The sequence below is a fragment of the Telmatherina bonti genome (assembly GCF_933228915.1).
Source record: "Telmatherina bonti genome assembly, chromosome: 7".
NCBI classification, from domain to species: Eukaryota; Metazoa; Chordata; class Actinopteri; order Atheriniformes; family Telmatherinidae; genus Telmatherina; species Telmatherina bonti.
The window spans coordinates 24,965,703-24,981,812 of record NC_136625.1 but is presented as its reverse complement, the minus strand read 5'-3'; the positions used below and the strand labels follow the sequence as shown (position 1 = coordinate 24,981,812).

General features: G+C 37.8%; 2 protein-coding genes across 2 annotated transcripts; both read left to right on the top strand.

The window, feature by feature from the left end:
* The first annotated feature begins 2,034 nt into the window (after positions 1 to 2,034).
* Positions 2,035 to 5,073, top strand: armc6 (armadillo repeat containing 6). Its single transcript, XM_079244376.1, has 8 exons — positions 2,035 to 2,052; positions 2,267 to 2,412; positions 2,803 to 2,891; positions 2,987 to 3,557; positions 3,675 to 3,820; positions 3,911 to 4,042; positions 4,208 to 4,345; positions 4,439 to 5,073. Exons 2-8 carry the CDS (start codon positions 2,292 to 2,294, stop codon positions 4,649 to 4,651), a joined length of 1,410 nt encoding a protein of 469 aa, XP_079100502.1. The 5' UTR covers positions 2,035 to 2,052; positions 2,267 to 2,291; the 3' UTR covers positions 4,652 to 5,073.
* Positions 5,074 to 5,850: 777 nt separating this feature from the next.
* On the top strand, positions 5,851 to 15,897 carry slc25a42 (solute carrier family 25 member 42). The gene is made up of 8 exons (XM_079243444.1): positions 5,851 to 6,221; positions 9,749 to 9,910; positions 10,638 to 10,749; positions 10,902 to 10,927; positions 11,181 to 11,347; positions 11,461 to 11,577; positions 11,937 to 12,088; positions 12,189 to 15,897. Exons 2-8 carry the CDS (start codon positions 9,812 to 9,814, stop codon positions 12,509 to 12,511), a joined length of 996 nt encoding a protein of 331 aa, XP_079099570.1. The 5' UTR covers positions 5,851 to 6,221; positions 9,749 to 9,811; the 3' UTR covers positions 12,512 to 15,897.
* The last annotated feature ends 213 nt before the right edge of the window (positions 15,898 to 16,110 follow it).

Below are 16,110 nucleotides of genomic sequence, written 5' to 3'. Positions count from 1 at the left end.
CTTTGTGAATGCTGGCAACAGCAGATGAAACTGGATTTCCCTGAATGTGTTCAAGATGAGCAGCCAGGATGGTCAAGTGAAGATCATCGCTGGAGTTGGTCACAGAGTTAGTCAAATTTGAAGATGGTCATTATTTCATTGGTTTACCTCTGAAGCAGATGGATTTGAAGATGCCAAACAATTTAAAAAAAATGGCAGAACGGTATGCTTTGAAGTTACAAAATAGGTTTATCAAACGCCATCCGTATCATACACGAATGACATCATCTCCAAGGGTTACGCTGAGAAAGTTCCAGTTCAAGATCTTGAACTATATAGTCGAAGGGTTTGGTATATACCACATGATGGAGTCTACCACCCTCAGAAGAAAAAAAAAAAAGAGTTGTGTTCAACTGTGGTGCTACATTTAGAGGCGTTTCACTGATTGCTCAACTTTTACAAGGTCCTAACCTCAGCAGTTCGTTGGTTGATGTCATCACCAGGTTCAGAAAGGAGTCTGCTGTCATCTTGGCGAATATTGAAGCTATGTTTCATTAGGTCACAGTACCACCACCTGATTCTGATCTGTTGAGATTTCTGTGGTGGCCAAATGGAGACCATAAGAAAGATCTTGTGGAGTACGAGATGGTTGTTTATTTGTTTGGTGCTACATCCTCTCCAAACTGTGCAAGTTTTGCATTGAGAAAATGTTCAGAGGATAACCAGAAGGTGTTCAGCTTATATGTGACAGACACTGTACTCCACAATTTTTATATGGATGACTGCTTGGTCTCAGTGAGTTCTGAAGAGGAGGCAATTGTAATGTGTCATGGACTCCGTACTCTTTGCAAAAAAGGAAGTTTTCAACTCCTTAAATGGATTAGCAGTCGACGTAATGTCCTTGCTGATATACCACAGTGGCCCTCAGACAAATTATCTTTTGAGAAGATAGTTTGGATGGTTTTGCAGTCTGCCGAATTCATGTAATAAAGAAGCCAAAAGATGTAACATCATTTGAAAAACAACAAAAATATATCTACAGCAAATAAATAATTATTAGATACTTAGATTTAAGTTGTGACCCAATGTACACGTTCATAAAGCTGCTGCAACAAGAAAATCTGTAAAAATGTACATCTATCTCCACAGAAAATGTGTGGAGATAGATGCACCTGCTTACTGACAGAGGAACTAACTTTAGTCAGAATTTACACATCACAGCCAAAAACGATGTTTGTTGTCACATGAAATACAGAGGAAAGAGAAATAGAGAATATTATCAACAGCATAGTCAATGTACTAAACACAAATCCTTCTGGCACTGATGATAATGGGCATGCTTTCAGTATTTATCTGCATTATCCGGGTGAGTCTTTGCTGTTGCTTTGCTTGCTATTCTTTGTGTGACCCAAGCTGGGCATGGGTCTGGGCGTTGACCCCAATACAGCCAGCAGGCAGTGGACGATGAGGTGGATCTTCGGCGGACTTGGCAAAAGAAAGTATGCAGCAAAACTTAACCGGGCCAGGCAGATACCAGAGCCATGTGCTTATTGACATCCTGAGTCATAGTAAGCTACAAAGACACCAAGATCATTCAATTGTTGTTAGCAAAGTACCCGCCCAGTCAAACCTAATCAACAACTAATTCTCATGTATTTGTAGTAATTTGTACAAGCAGTACAAACGCTAGGATAGCAAGGGTGAGAACTTCCGGTTTTTATTTATGTATTTATTTATTTTTTTTTACTTTGAACTTACTCTATTTAGAATGGTAAAATAAAACTATCACTTAAAGGTTCACATGTACTTTCCATTTTGTGTGAATTAGTATTCAGATGCCACACTTTAATAAGATATACACGGAAAATGTGTATTTATTCAATTAAAAAAAAGTTTCCCGGAACTAATAATTTCAGTGTATGTTGCAATAGAGCACTTGTACGCGTGGGACATTTGGCGGAATTTGCTATTCCACAACGCGCAGCTCCTTCTCCTCTGTGCTGATAGAAGCTGCGGCTACGACGTTTGCGTAACTTCATTCATAGCTGTGGAGCAAGTTGTCACTGGGCGGAGGTAACAATGAAATCTTTTGCTATACTGCACACATTTTTCCACACTAAAAATAAACCAACAACTTTACTGACCACTATTTGTGTGAATGACAATATGATAAAAGCGTCACCATCCATCCATCATCTAAATGCCGATGTAGCTACCCTGAGTGTCACGTTCAGTAGCATTATTGTTTGTCATCCTTAGCCATCATTGTTATTATGTTTAATTTTAGAGTGAAAAGAAAATAACGTGGAACAATGGCGAAAAGAAGGATCACGCAGGAAACATTTGATGCAGCTGTCAGAGAAAACATGGAAGAATTTGAGATGGATCCAGATGAGGCTCTGAGGGACGCAGTGGAGCAGTTTGAATCTCAAGGTAAATATGATATCAGGTAAAGTCCTCTGACTATTATTTTTAGTATTGTTAAAACTCCAAATAGACAGACATAATAGCACATCATACATCTACACTTTTAGTACTTGTAATGTAGGTTCTAAGTTTAAGATGATATATTATTAAATTAGTTGAAAACATTCTCTCAAACTAAAGAGACACAGAATTGATGCTGAACAAACTAAAATAAGTGCAGACCCCCTCCTCCCGAAAAAAAAAAAAAACCAAAAAAAAAAAAAACCCAATGTGACAAGAAGAAGGATGTGCCGGATGACCATGAAGAAATGTATTTCTCCTTCATTTTCTTTATGTCATTCTATGTTGTGAGTCAGATCATTAAGATCATGAACCCATTTTTGTGTGTGGCTGCAGGTGTAGACCTTGGTTGTATAGTAAAGGCTATTCCAGCTTTATCATCTGATTACAGTCAAGAAGAGCAAAAAACTCATGAAGTCTTACAGGTGAATTTTCCCCATTTTTGTTAAAAGGGTTGAGCTTACAACATAAGCATCACTTTTCAAAAGCATGCTATATTCACATGTTTTCTCATTTACAGGCTTTGGATTCTCTTCGAATTACAAAAGATTCTACCAATGTCACAGAAGTGACAGCAGGCATTAAATGCTTTACTGAGCAGTGCTCACTTGGATTTGCACAGAGATACCTGGCTGCCCAAAAAGATGCCTACCCCATCATCCTCGCCTACTGCAAAAAGAGCATGGAGGAACAGGATGCTTTATTGCTTACATTATCTGCTCTGGCTGCACTGACAGATGGACAGCCAGACTTATTGGATCGAGAGGGCCAGCAGTTCCTTTTGGATGTCCTCAAGAAGTACCAGGCAGATTCCTCTGTGACGTGTGTTGCCATCTGTGTGGTGCGTCACTGCTGCTTGAAACATGAACAGAACAGGCAGGATTTGGTAAAGAATGGCATCCTGCTGCTGCTGACTGGTGCAGTTACACAACATAGTGGATGTGCTGAGCTGATCAAAGAGGCGTCTGCTGCTCTAAGGGTCATGACCTTTGATGATGATGTCCGAGTTACGTTTGGGCATGCTCATGAACATGCCAAAATGATTGTTCTAGAGCACAGTGGACTAAAGGTTTTAATTGATTCTGCTAAAGGTAAGGCCAACCAACAACTTTCTTTGATCATTAAATAGGTTTATCTACAGCTTTACACTTTTTCAGTCCAGAAAAGTTTTTGAATGTAACACAATTTTATGTGTGCCTTCTTCACAGCTCACTTCAGTAATGCTTCTGTTCTGAGTGAGATTTGTTCAACTTTATCCCGCTTGGCTGTCAGGAATGAGTTTTGTCAAGACATCTGTGATCTGGGTGGATTAAAACTCATGTTGACGTTGCTTGCAGATAGCTATGAGTCAGCGGTAGAGTACACAAAAACAAACCTTTTGCATCAGATTCAAGATTGAACTTGTTTGTTTGTCCTTATCACTGAATAATTTTTGTTTTTTCAGGAGCTTGTCCGGCAGGTCCTTAGTGCAATACGAGCTATAGCAGGAAATGATGACGTGAAAGATGCTGTTGTTAATGCTGGGGGAGTCCAACTTATTGTATTTGCCATGAACCGACACATGAGCAACGCGGCTGTGAGTTGTCTTGCCTACATACCTAATAACTTATAAAACCCCTTGGTTAGCTATAGTTGTAACATAGAAAGTGTGGTTACAGGCATAATTTAGGTGATTAAATTTGATTTAGAGTACAAATAAATTTAATATATGATCTAAGAACATGTTAATGCTCTGGTGCAGGTGTGTGAGCAGGGCTGTGCATGTCTTTCTGTCCTTGCATTACGTAAACCCAACAACTGCAAAGTCATCATGGAGAATGGAGGTGCCTTGGCTGCTCTTCAGGCTATGAAAGCTCACTCTGATGCTGTTAATGTACAGGTAACTTTAGGTTATTGATATGCTGAGGATATAGGACATTTAAACATGCTCCAGCTCTTTATTTTGCTGATTTTTCTCCCTTTCAATAAACAGAAACAAGCATGCATGCTCTTGAGAAACCTGGTTGCTCGCATGCAAAACTTCAGCCAACCCATATTGGAGATGGGAGCAGAGGCTCTGATTGCTCAAGCAGTGCAGACACATCAAGACTGTGGTGATGTGGGTAAAGCAGCCCTCAGAGATCTGGGATGTAAGGTGGAACTTCGAGAGCTGTGGACTGGCAAACACGGCGGGCTTACCAACTGAAAATGGAGGAGTTCACAATTTCAGATCATGCACCTAATGATCTGTAAAATGAATTGCTGGGCTGATGTTACATGGTGGTGATAAACAATAGTTGTTGCAGATAGAGCTACATAGCCCAAGTAATTTTTGTATCACACAAAACCCTTTAAATATGTTTTACAGCACAAACAAATTCCACAATGTTATCTTCCTTTTTTTTTTTTTTTTTTGTAATTGTTGATCTTTATTATGTGTAACATTTATCTATAAGATGAACATTTTCTACTTTTGCGTCATGAGTTAATATGAAATTATTTGCACCTATGCACTGCATAAATTTTTTAATGTTGATGCAGTTAAAACTAAACATACATTGAATGCCTTATACTTTCACTACTTTTCTTTTTTGCTTCGTTATAGCTGAAGTGTATTTAAATTATGTTCCCCTTAGCTGTGTAAAACAACTTTTTACGTAACAGTAACACTTAAAAGTTTGTGAACACTTCATTGTTATATTTCTGCATAAACATAACTTCAAAGTTCCTAAGAGTGGATACAGATAACCTGATTAAACAAAACAATCAAATAATATTTGGTTGTGTATGAGTGGACTATAATGTCATTATTTGTATTTGTGAGTGCTCACAATATTTGTTGTGCAGCAATAATAATACTTTAACATTTATAGTAACTATTAATCAGCTCTGCACATCAGAGTTGAAGACTTATAGCCTATTTATTCATACTTAGATTTGTGATTACAGACTTTAGTACTTTAACCTGCATTCTTGAAATACCTTAGATTAACGCACACCTTGCTCTGGGAGTGATATTAGTTAGTCAATCTGGGAAAATTAGGGTGTTTTACAGATATAATCAACTATACTTTTGTGACATTTATTCAATTTGGTTCTCATTATGAAAATCTAATCATGCTGTAGGAAATATTTATACAATCATTAATGAAGATCCAGAACAGTGTTGTTAGTATACAAGTGACCATGCAGTAAATCTAGTGAGACTGAAGCTAACACATTTTGTGCGTACTTCATTGTGAAGGGAAAAAAACAAAAAAAAAAACACTTGAGAAGTCCGGTAGTTGCCAAGCACGAGTCCTGCTTACGCCCCTCCAACCGACCTATCCAAGCGTGCTGCGCCTCATTCAAACTACATTTCCCACAATGCCCCAGTGCTCGTCCTTGTCAAACGTTTGTGGTTAAGCTAACGTGAACTGCCACGGGAGGCTCGCTGACAGAAGTAGTAACGATATAGATACAACTGCATGGAATATGTCTCACTTAAAGTCACTAATGAGCTGTCAGATTTTAGATTTGTAGTTGAAGTAGTGCCTGTAAATCCACAACTTGCTTATTTTTTCTTTTGTTAGCATTCACTTGTACAGATGATATTTCCATTACCTTCCAGACTAAAGTAACACTAACGTTAGTGTAGCGATAAGCTAACAGCTAGCTTGCGTTACTTAACCTACCATTTGGATAACTTAGAAACATCTATTGAAGAAGTTGCAGATCACTGGAAATAAAAAGCCAAGTAAGCCAGTGCTTCAGAGCACTGGTGTCAAGTTTATAAGGTAAGAAGTATTTGTGTCTGGTGACATGTTGCTGAGTGCAAAGACTGACTAGTTAGTGGACAAGTTCAGACAAGGCTGATGAACCTTGGAAGGGATGAGCATGGCTATTCGTTTATAAATGAATGTTTGTACTGAAATAGTGCACAGCTGTAACCACACTCTGGTTGAGACGGTGCATGAGGGACCTTGGTAACACAAATCATAACAAATAGATGCATATTACATGGAAAATATCAGAATAGTGGGTTCAGGGCTGTCACAGTCGCACGACAATGATGAAAACATGAAAATATTTGGAGGTGGACAATTGATTAAAACAACAACAACAAAACAACCTAATAATAATATCCAGTTCACAAAGAAGTTGATGGACAGTTATAAAAAGACACTGCTTTATACGGAACGTTAATGTACCTCATATGAATGGCCCACAGAATGACAGAAGAAACTTCAATGCTCATAAAGCAAACAGGATGAAAAACTGGAAAATGACTGGGCTTGAGAGAGTTTTTAGAGACAAATGGAAAGGGATGACAGTGGATGTGGTTTGGAAAGGGCAACGCCAGAGTTTTAAGTGCACATATGAAATTTTGGCTTGAAGCCCTGTTGTGTTGCTACCAGAGTTAGTTAGTTGCCCTTGACTACAAATCTTTCCAGGAGACCCCCTTGTTTGGACTCTTGTCTCATGTCTTTGTTTTGCTTCATTCTCCAAATGTTACTAAAGTGTGTAGACTATGTTCTTATTTAATAAAATAGGTCCATATTTAATGAAGATTTTTAAAGCAAGCTATCATGTCAAGTTGCTTTTTTTTTTTTTTTTATTAATAAGAACTTCCATGTAGGCAGAGTAATAATGTTTAACAATCTATCAGTCATTATTGTAACTTATCAATAGCAATATCTCTTACAGTATTCTCTCATTAACACGTCATAAATATTGACACATAGAACAGATGAAAAAACTTGTTGCATTATTGCTTTCTGCAAAAGTTTTGAAGTAATCTTGTGACACAGTGATCTTGACAGTCACTAAGATTTTGATAGTAAAACAATGGATCACAAACTGTGAGAAAAAACATGTCAAACCTCCAAGACCATAAATTGTTCTCACATAAATTGTTCTTACATATAAATAAACATATTCAAACAGGCACATAATAACTTACACACACATGCACACAGGTACAGGTCACAAATAAATGCCCCAGAGCGCTGTCCTAAACCCCATAATTTGCATCAGGAAAACTTAGAGAGAATTGATATTAAAAAAATTGATATTAAAAATTGATATTAAAAAATTAAATGAAATAAAATAAAAATAAAATAAAACAAAACAAAAAGCTAAAATACAACAATGAGGTGCAGAATAAGACCAATTATAGTTGGAAAAAAATAGAAAAGCTTTCCTGAAAAGGTACATTTTAAGCTTTCTCTTAAATATATCAACGCATTCAGTTGCCCTCAGGCTGTCCGGCCAGCTGATCCTCAGGTGAGGACCTTAAAAACTAAAAGATTTTTCTCCGTACTTTCTAGTCCTCATTCTAGAAATAAAAGATCAGCTCCCGACTATCTAAGAGCCCTAGGAGGTTCGTAAGCTAAAAGCAATCTGATAAATACGCAGGGCTAAGACTTTTTAGAGCTTTTAAAAACTAAAGAAAGTATTTTAAAATCAATTTGGAAGCACACAGGAAGCCAATGCAGACATTGGCGGTCTTTGTCAGCAGACAACTAGCTGAGTTCTGTGAAAGCTGCCGTTGGGTTTTAGTCTTTTTAGGAAGACCATGAAGAAGTTCATTATAATAATCTATCCTTCAGGTCGTAAATGGAACAGAGTTTTGACCAGTTCCTTTCTGTGTGCGTAAGGACCAATGACTAAAACTTGTGTTTTGTCCTGGTTGAGCTGAAGGAGGTTTTCATGTCCTAATATCTAAAATTAAAGAGGTCATCTTTAGGGCAAGCGTTACGATGAGACACAGCCTTATAAGGCTGTGCTTCATCAGCATAACAATGAAAGTTTATGCTGTTTCTCCGGATGACGTCCCAAAGGGGCAGCATGTAGAGATTTAAAAACCTTGGACCTTAAAATTGAGCGTTGTGGAACATTGTACAAGAACTTCTATCACCTGAATCTTCATTAATCCATGTTGATGAAAAAATTTTGTCATGAGACATGAGCCAGCTCAAAACAGTACCAGAGAGGCCTGGCTGGCTCTGGAGTCGGTTTTAAAGTATGGTGTGGTCCACCGTATCAAAGGCAGCATTGAGTTCAAGCTGGACAAGAACTGATACATTCTTCCTGCCCAGGTTAGTTCTGATGTCATTGACAACAATAACCAGTGCTGCCTCCATACAGTGTTTTGCCTTGAACCCAGACTGGTATTCCTGAAAGAAACCATTGTTTTCCATAAAACCATGTTTTGTAGGATAAAAACAAGGTTTTCTAAAAATTTTGCTTAAAAATAGAGAATTGGATACAGGTCTGTAACTGTTAAGATCAGAGGTGTCTAAGTTTACTCTCTTCAGAGTGAGCTTAATTAACTACAGCAGTTTTACATGCAGCTGGGAAGACACCAGTCTGAAGAGAGCAATTCACAATGTTGATAATATCATCCTTCAAAGAGGCACAAACTGATTAATAAAGAGGAGTGGGAATGGAATCTAAAAGAAAGGTTGTAGTTTTTGCCTGGAAAATGACTTTATCTAACCATCTCTGGATCAACCAGGACAAAACTGTCCAGTGTTTCCCACTGAGCTGTCAGCTGTGTTGGGGTTGAAGGTTGAATGAATGGGTGATTTGTGTAGAGAAATGATTAGCTCACTGGGAAACATGCATTTGCCTATTCATAAAAGTGGTTAGATCACCAGATTTAATGTTTGTCCTCTAAAATTAATCTCTCTCAAATCTTTTCTGATTTGATAACCACAATTATCCTGATTGTATTAATTCATTGTGACATTTGCTGGCGATGAAGGTGCCTGAATAGTACTTGTCTTGATTAAACAGAAACCTTTCACCTACAAGTCCGCAGTTCTTTCCTTTGAGAGGTTTTTTTCCTTTTCTTTTTAGAAGGACATTACATGTGGTTGTTGTTTTCTGTTAAGTGTTTTTTTTTTTTTATGATTCAAACGCCTGGTGGTTGCTTACAGTCACTGGATTATTCTTCAGGCACCCATTTAGTAGAGTTATTTGTGGTTTTTTCAGAGTTTGATTTTAAAAAGATTCTCACTCATGCCTCTTGATGATCCTCATCGCATGCTGACATAACACTGAAAGGAAATACATAGAAGGTCTATACTGGAAGAAATCAATTTTCTAATTTTTTTAAACTTGTTTTTACCTCATGGTGAATATTTTCTCCTCCATGGAAAATCAGATTTGTAAATGGTGTGTGCATGACAGCTCTTTTAGTCATGCATGTCACTTGATCCTCAGTTGCCTGAGAGTAACAAGAGAATAAGCTTAGCTGACTACATGTTTGTTTTATATTTAGGCTAACCTAAAACTGACCTGTTTATTTTTCCCCAAGACCTCTGCATCTGCCCCCACCGCCTCGTGGGTTAAATTCATGAACGTGCTGAGTGCATAGTTGATGGGTATGGGGAGTGGAGTCCAGGAGCAGCGGGCATCACTGACACAGGGAGAGGTGCGGCCGCTGGCCTCCTCCAGTCAGTCAGAAGCGAGCTATGAGGTAAACTTTCAGACATGCTCTTTCCCTCTGCAGATAAATTAATGGGTTTATCAAGGGTGTTTATAGATTATATTCCTTTGAACTGTTTGATTTATGACTAATAATACGATGTTCAGTTCAAGGAAGGACTAAGATACATCCATATTTGGTTGAGTATGTCTTGATCCATTCACTGTTAGTGACTCTTTTTTTCATATTACACCATCAAATTGAATCAGATTAAATGTTTTCCCAAATCAATATTTTACATTTTTGACTTCAAATTTAGATTTCTATATGAATAGTTTCTATCTGTTTAATGTTTTTGTTTGTTTTATTAATCAAAGCTGGCACTGTCACAGTATCAAGAACAAACTGTTCTTCAGCCAGTTTCCAGTAAAATATTTAAAGACCCTCAAATACATTTCCTGAGACCACTTTTTTGTAGCTTGGACGAACATCTGGCTCCATGCAACTAAATGAGAAAGTATTTAAAACTTTTACACATTAAATGAATATATATTTATTAGATGTACCTGGGCTGAGCCAAGCTTTGTAGCTTCTAGGCCACTTCGGTTCATTTCACAGCATCTGCTCCAATATTTGAGCTTTTGTGATTATCCTGATGGAGCGCGTTTAATGATCAACAGCCTTTTAGACAGCTTTATTCATGACACAGTTGGAAAATGACAGGATGTGCTCTGTGGCTGCTGGCGACTCTGAATGTGATTCTTCCATTGCTGTGCAGGACATGAAGCACACTCGGTCCGTCCTCAACTCGCTCTTCTCAGGGGCTTTAGCTGGAGCGGTGGCCAAGACAGCTGTTGCTCCGTTGGACAGAACTAAAATCATCTTTCAAGGCAAGTGAGGTGCTCAGTTGACCTAAAAGTAAAAACTTATTTTTAGAATACTTGACTGAATAATAGAATAACATGTTGTACCTGAAGAATAATCGGGTTTGTAAGACATTATGTTGTTTTTTATCATGTAAATGTTTTTTTTTTTTTGTTAGTGTCCTCAGCAAGATTCTCAGCCAAGGTATGTTTAAACAAGAGCATCAAAAACACCACATCACTTCGATGGTTCTCATTCAGACAGTTTCAGTTTTATCAACAGTTGTTGTCGTTAGTCACATGTTTTGTTGAGGATCATTTATATTTCAGCTAAATGTGTGCTTACTTTTGTTTTTGATCTGCCCCTCTCAGGATATTTGGGAGCAGGTAGCTGAAATACAAAAAAGTGATAAAGATGCATCTTTTCATACAGAGCCACATGTGTCTATTTATCATAGGAGGCTTACAGGTTGATCTATCGCACCTACCTGAAGGAAGGTTTCCTCAGTCTATGGAGGGGGAACTCTGCCACGATGGTGCGAGTGATCCCATATGCGGCCATCCAGTTTTGTGCACATGAGCAGTATAAAAGGCTTCTGGGAGGCTACTATGGGTTTCAAGGGAAGTAAGTAATGCAGTTTTTTAAGTACTTTGGCTTGTTTAAAACATATTTATGTAATTAATTAATAAGCAAGGTATAAAAAGCTTACATGTACTTGTTTTTATCTCTGTTTCCAGAGCCCTACCTCCGTTTCCAAGGTTACTGGCTGGGTCTATGGCTGGTACCACTGCAGCTATGTTGACGTATCCTCTGGATATGGTGCGAGCTAGGATGGCTGTAACACCCAAGGAAATGTAAAGCCCCTCCTTTTCTTTAAAAAAAACCAATACATTTTATATTTACAATGTGGAAAATGAAAGATTTGGATTTTATCCAAAGCCAGTGGAGAACAATTGTGGGCTGATAAAACTATCATAACAAATCTCTGAGAACCAAGTGACAAATAATTTTTCTGATCATGTTGATAAACTTTAATCCTTGATCATTTTTTTTTTTCATTTTTCTGGCTGAGGGAAAAAAACTGTAAAAATTAATATGATAAAGTGATGAAACCATTACTTATTTGAATGCAAGTTAACCGTTCTATGTAGCAGAATATAGTTTGGAGCTTTTCATCCAATTAAGTTTCATTTTTTTATATTGTTTTATTCAGGTACAGCAACATTCTACATGTTTTTGTGCGGATCTCTCGGGAAGAGGGCTTAAAGACCCTGTATCGAGGATTCACTCCAACCATCCTGGGTGTTGTCCCCTATGCTGGACTCAGCTTCTTCACTTATGAAACACTAAAGAAACTGCATGCTGGTAAAACACACACACATACACATGACTCTTTTTTTCCGGAAGGCTTTCACCTGATGTTTATATAAAATACTCCTGCCTCACATCCTGTTCTTTCACACAGAGCAAAGTGGCCGCCCACAGCCCTACTCTTATGAGCGTCTTGCTTTTGGAGCCTGTGCGGGTCTCATTGGTCAGTCGGCATCTTACCCTCTGGATGTAGTTAGACGGCGCATGCAGACCGCAGGGGTAACTGGTCACACGTACGGCACCATCCTGGGAACTATGAAGGAGATCGTGTCTGAGGAAGGAGTTATCCGTGGACTCTACAAAGGTCTCAGTATGAACTGGGTCAAGGGACCTATTGCAGTGGGGATTAGCTTCACTACCTTTGACCTAACACAGATTCTGCTGAGAAAGCTCCATCAAATGGGTTACACTCGATAGTCGTAACATGAAGAGAGGACAATGGGGAGGGTGGACTGACAAGGTCCTGTGTTAGCCCTCTGAAGTTAATCACGGATGAGGGATTGGATGATTAAAGAATGCTTATTGCTGGATAAAAGCAAATGCACAGCAACTCAGGATGTGTGGGTAATATCAAATTGTGCTCTTGTTGTTTCTTTGTGCAGCGAATATGAGGAGGATGTATAGGACACAACCTGTTGTCATGTGCAATATGATCGATCATCTTATCTGTGTGCATATAAATTGAAATGTTCCAACCCTGGTTAACCAGATTCCCAAGTGCATTTGATTTAAAAAAAAAAAAGAAGAGAAATTCACCCCAGCTCTCAGCTGCCATGTACAATGATACCAAAGCTTTTGATATCGGCGTATTGCAGATAATATTAGTATGTTTAAGTATGTTAGTGCAAATATTCCCAGTACAGAAGTTACTAGCAGTAACATTTACCGATCATTTGGTTGTTTTTAAGTTGAAACTTGGAAATATTTCTCAGTCCCACAAGATTGAATTCACATCTCTGTTTGTAACGTACCTACTGCTGTAACATCAGCTGTATGTTTTATGCCAGTGCCAACGTGTGTTGAGAGTGCCCATGCTATTTTGTTAGTTTTAATTGTTAGCATATCACTGGTTTATTGAAAGATTTTAAATTGTGGTTTATCTGAATAATCTAATCCCGTTTAACCTCCTGTTAACATAACACTTGTATTGCACATACGCAATGGATGCTTTTCCAAATGTGGGACCTTGTACTCTGATTTTACAGTTGTAAGTGAGCACTACCTTTGTGAAGTTTACGCTCTCACATTGCTGCTGTCACTCTGCGAGAACTGTTGCTTTAAATGTGTGCTGATTACATTTTTTGTGAGGTTGTTTTGAGCTACAGCACATTGAGACCGTTAAAATAATGTAATCGGTGACAGAATATGTACAGAATGCATGTGTTGTCTTCCACTTGCTGTCAGTTTGACAGTTGCATGCTATGGCTCTTCACTGCCTGTTTTGTTTGAGGAAAAACGAGACTTTAATTCAGACTGACAAGTCACTGCAACAACATTAAATCTCCTGCTTAAGGGGGACTCGTAATGTAGAGCTGTAGCAGTAAAAACATATGGAATAACTTGACAGGAAATATGCAAACATAATTCAAACAGTGTCATTTAGAAATGTTCTCAGTATTGTACTTTACCTCTGCACATAATCAAAGGCTCGTCTAATTGTTGCATATTAATCTGTTACGCAGAGCAGTGGGAAAAAAGGGACTTCCAGTTGCAACCAGATAAGCTATTTGGCTGGAGGTACTTTGGGATAGTATTGATACTGGCTTACAGTAAACTTAGAGTGTCAATGGTTTCTATAGATAGACCACACATACCGAGACAGAGAAGGTTGAGCTGAGTGATCTCCTGTATGCAGAGCTAAGTGGAACAGAGGTCACAACAAGACAGCTATTACCAGAAAACAGTAGACAGGCATTGGACAGGTGATATCCAGAATATTTGTCTGTCAAGTCCGCACAACTGATTATTTATTAAAGCGGTGTTCATATTATTGTATTTTGATCACCAGATGAACTCCCGTAAGAAATGTCAGAGGACAGAGTTGTTATGTTGGCAATAGTTTTAAAATACACTGCCAGACCAAAAGAGTAAATGGGGGAAAAAGTACGGACAAATAGTTTGGCTTCAGTTAGTGGGTCTAGGTTCAGCACCATTACAGGCCTAAAATGTATGTCTGCTGACAACCTAAACATGCTGAATGATCTCTTTTTCTTTTGTTTAAAGGGTTGAGTTTGGCTTAAGTTCATTCCAAGATGACAGTAGCAGGATTAATGGGGGTTTTATTGTAAAAGAGCAGTTCAGGGACTGTGATGCATCATCTTAATGTGAACTTACTGCATACGTTTAGTGAATGATGTAGTAATAGATTTGTGCTATAATCACAGGGCAAAGTGACTTTTTGTTTTGGTCAGGCAGTGTATTTATAGTTATAAGTTGTAATTTGTAAATCACTATATACAATTACATCTAACTCAGAATATATTTGAGATTTCTACAATACTTTTTTTTCACTCAGATGCTAAAGATGCCCTGTTTTCTTATAGCAGGGAATGTGATTTGGATCTGCAACAGAGTTGGATTATTCCTGATTTTATTGAATTCACAACCTCTAGTTGATTTGTAAAATCCCTTTTTTTGTGTAATCTTGCTGACTGACAAACGGATTGACACCAAAAGACTCCCAAGATGTAGATGTTTAATGATTTACATCTCTTTGGCTGTTTTTTTAACTCGCTGCTTTCCCATAACTTGCATCTGTCTGGGTGTTATCTTCCTTTTCACACTCCTGTCTTGTCTATATTGTGATTGTTCTTACAGAGGGTAAATGTGCTGCTCTGTTGAACTATCCTGTACCCAGAGTCAGCAGATCAGTATCTGTCTGATCAGCTGTTATCAGTGTGGTCTTTTAATATCAGTTAATATTCTTCAACCCTCTCTTTAGATTATCAAGAGAGAAGCTTGGCTTGTAAGCAGCACATATCCTGAGCTGAACTTTGGTTTAAAGTACAAAGTAACTAAATCCTGAATGAAAGGTAGTTACTGAGTCCTAAGTGCCTAGAAAGAAATGGTAATGTTTTACTATAACTGATCTAATTCTGCTAACTTTTTTTTTTTTTTTAAACGAAAAAGAAGGTTACTTCCATATCTAGCCTTGTCTCAATATCGAAGTTATGAGCATCAGAAGGAGGCAGCAGATGTTTGACAGAGGTTTTAAGTTTGGTGATTGTTTGACCTCACTGACTGAATGTATTGACTTCAGGTCCAGTTTTTGTACGTGATTTTTTTGTCAAATTTAAACTGCCTTGCAGAATATTGCTGTCTGCGGCAACAGGTGTGGTTTTTGATGGTTTCCAGTTCATCCCCACAAGTTTTGGACAGGTTTTTAATGAACTGGGAAAAATGTATTAATAATAATAATAATAATAAACAATGATTAAAGAGTTGGGTAAATGGTATACCCTCTAACAAACAGAGGCTGTAGGACTCTTAGACAATCATTACATGCCAAAAAGTGTTTTTTTTTAAAAAAAAATTTGTTTGTTTTGTCACAGTTAAAAGCATGACAGCAACTGAACTAGACTAAATACTAAGCACTACAAAGACTAACTGGTACAAGCTGTGATTCTGTTTCAGTTTTGCAAAATAAAATGTCATATTTTTATTTGTGTGTACTCTATACAAGTGCAGACATCAACTTCTACTGTTTGTGTTGCAGCAGATAATTTTGTGCAACAGTTGTTTTGTAAATCTTGGTGATTTGTGCCAAATGAATGTAACAAACCTACTAAAATAACTACACACCGTGTCCAGTCTCTTGTGATGATGGTGTATTCTGTTGAAATATCAAATTCTTGAAATAAAACTGGATATTAACAATGTGTTTATTTCTTTTTAATGGCATGGTTTTGCATCTGAATGGAGGTATTCTTGGATTCACAATTTAGTGCATCCACTGAAGATTTTAATATTTTGTGTTTAGTGTGGAGAATGATTGATGGCCAAAGCTTGAGACAAAA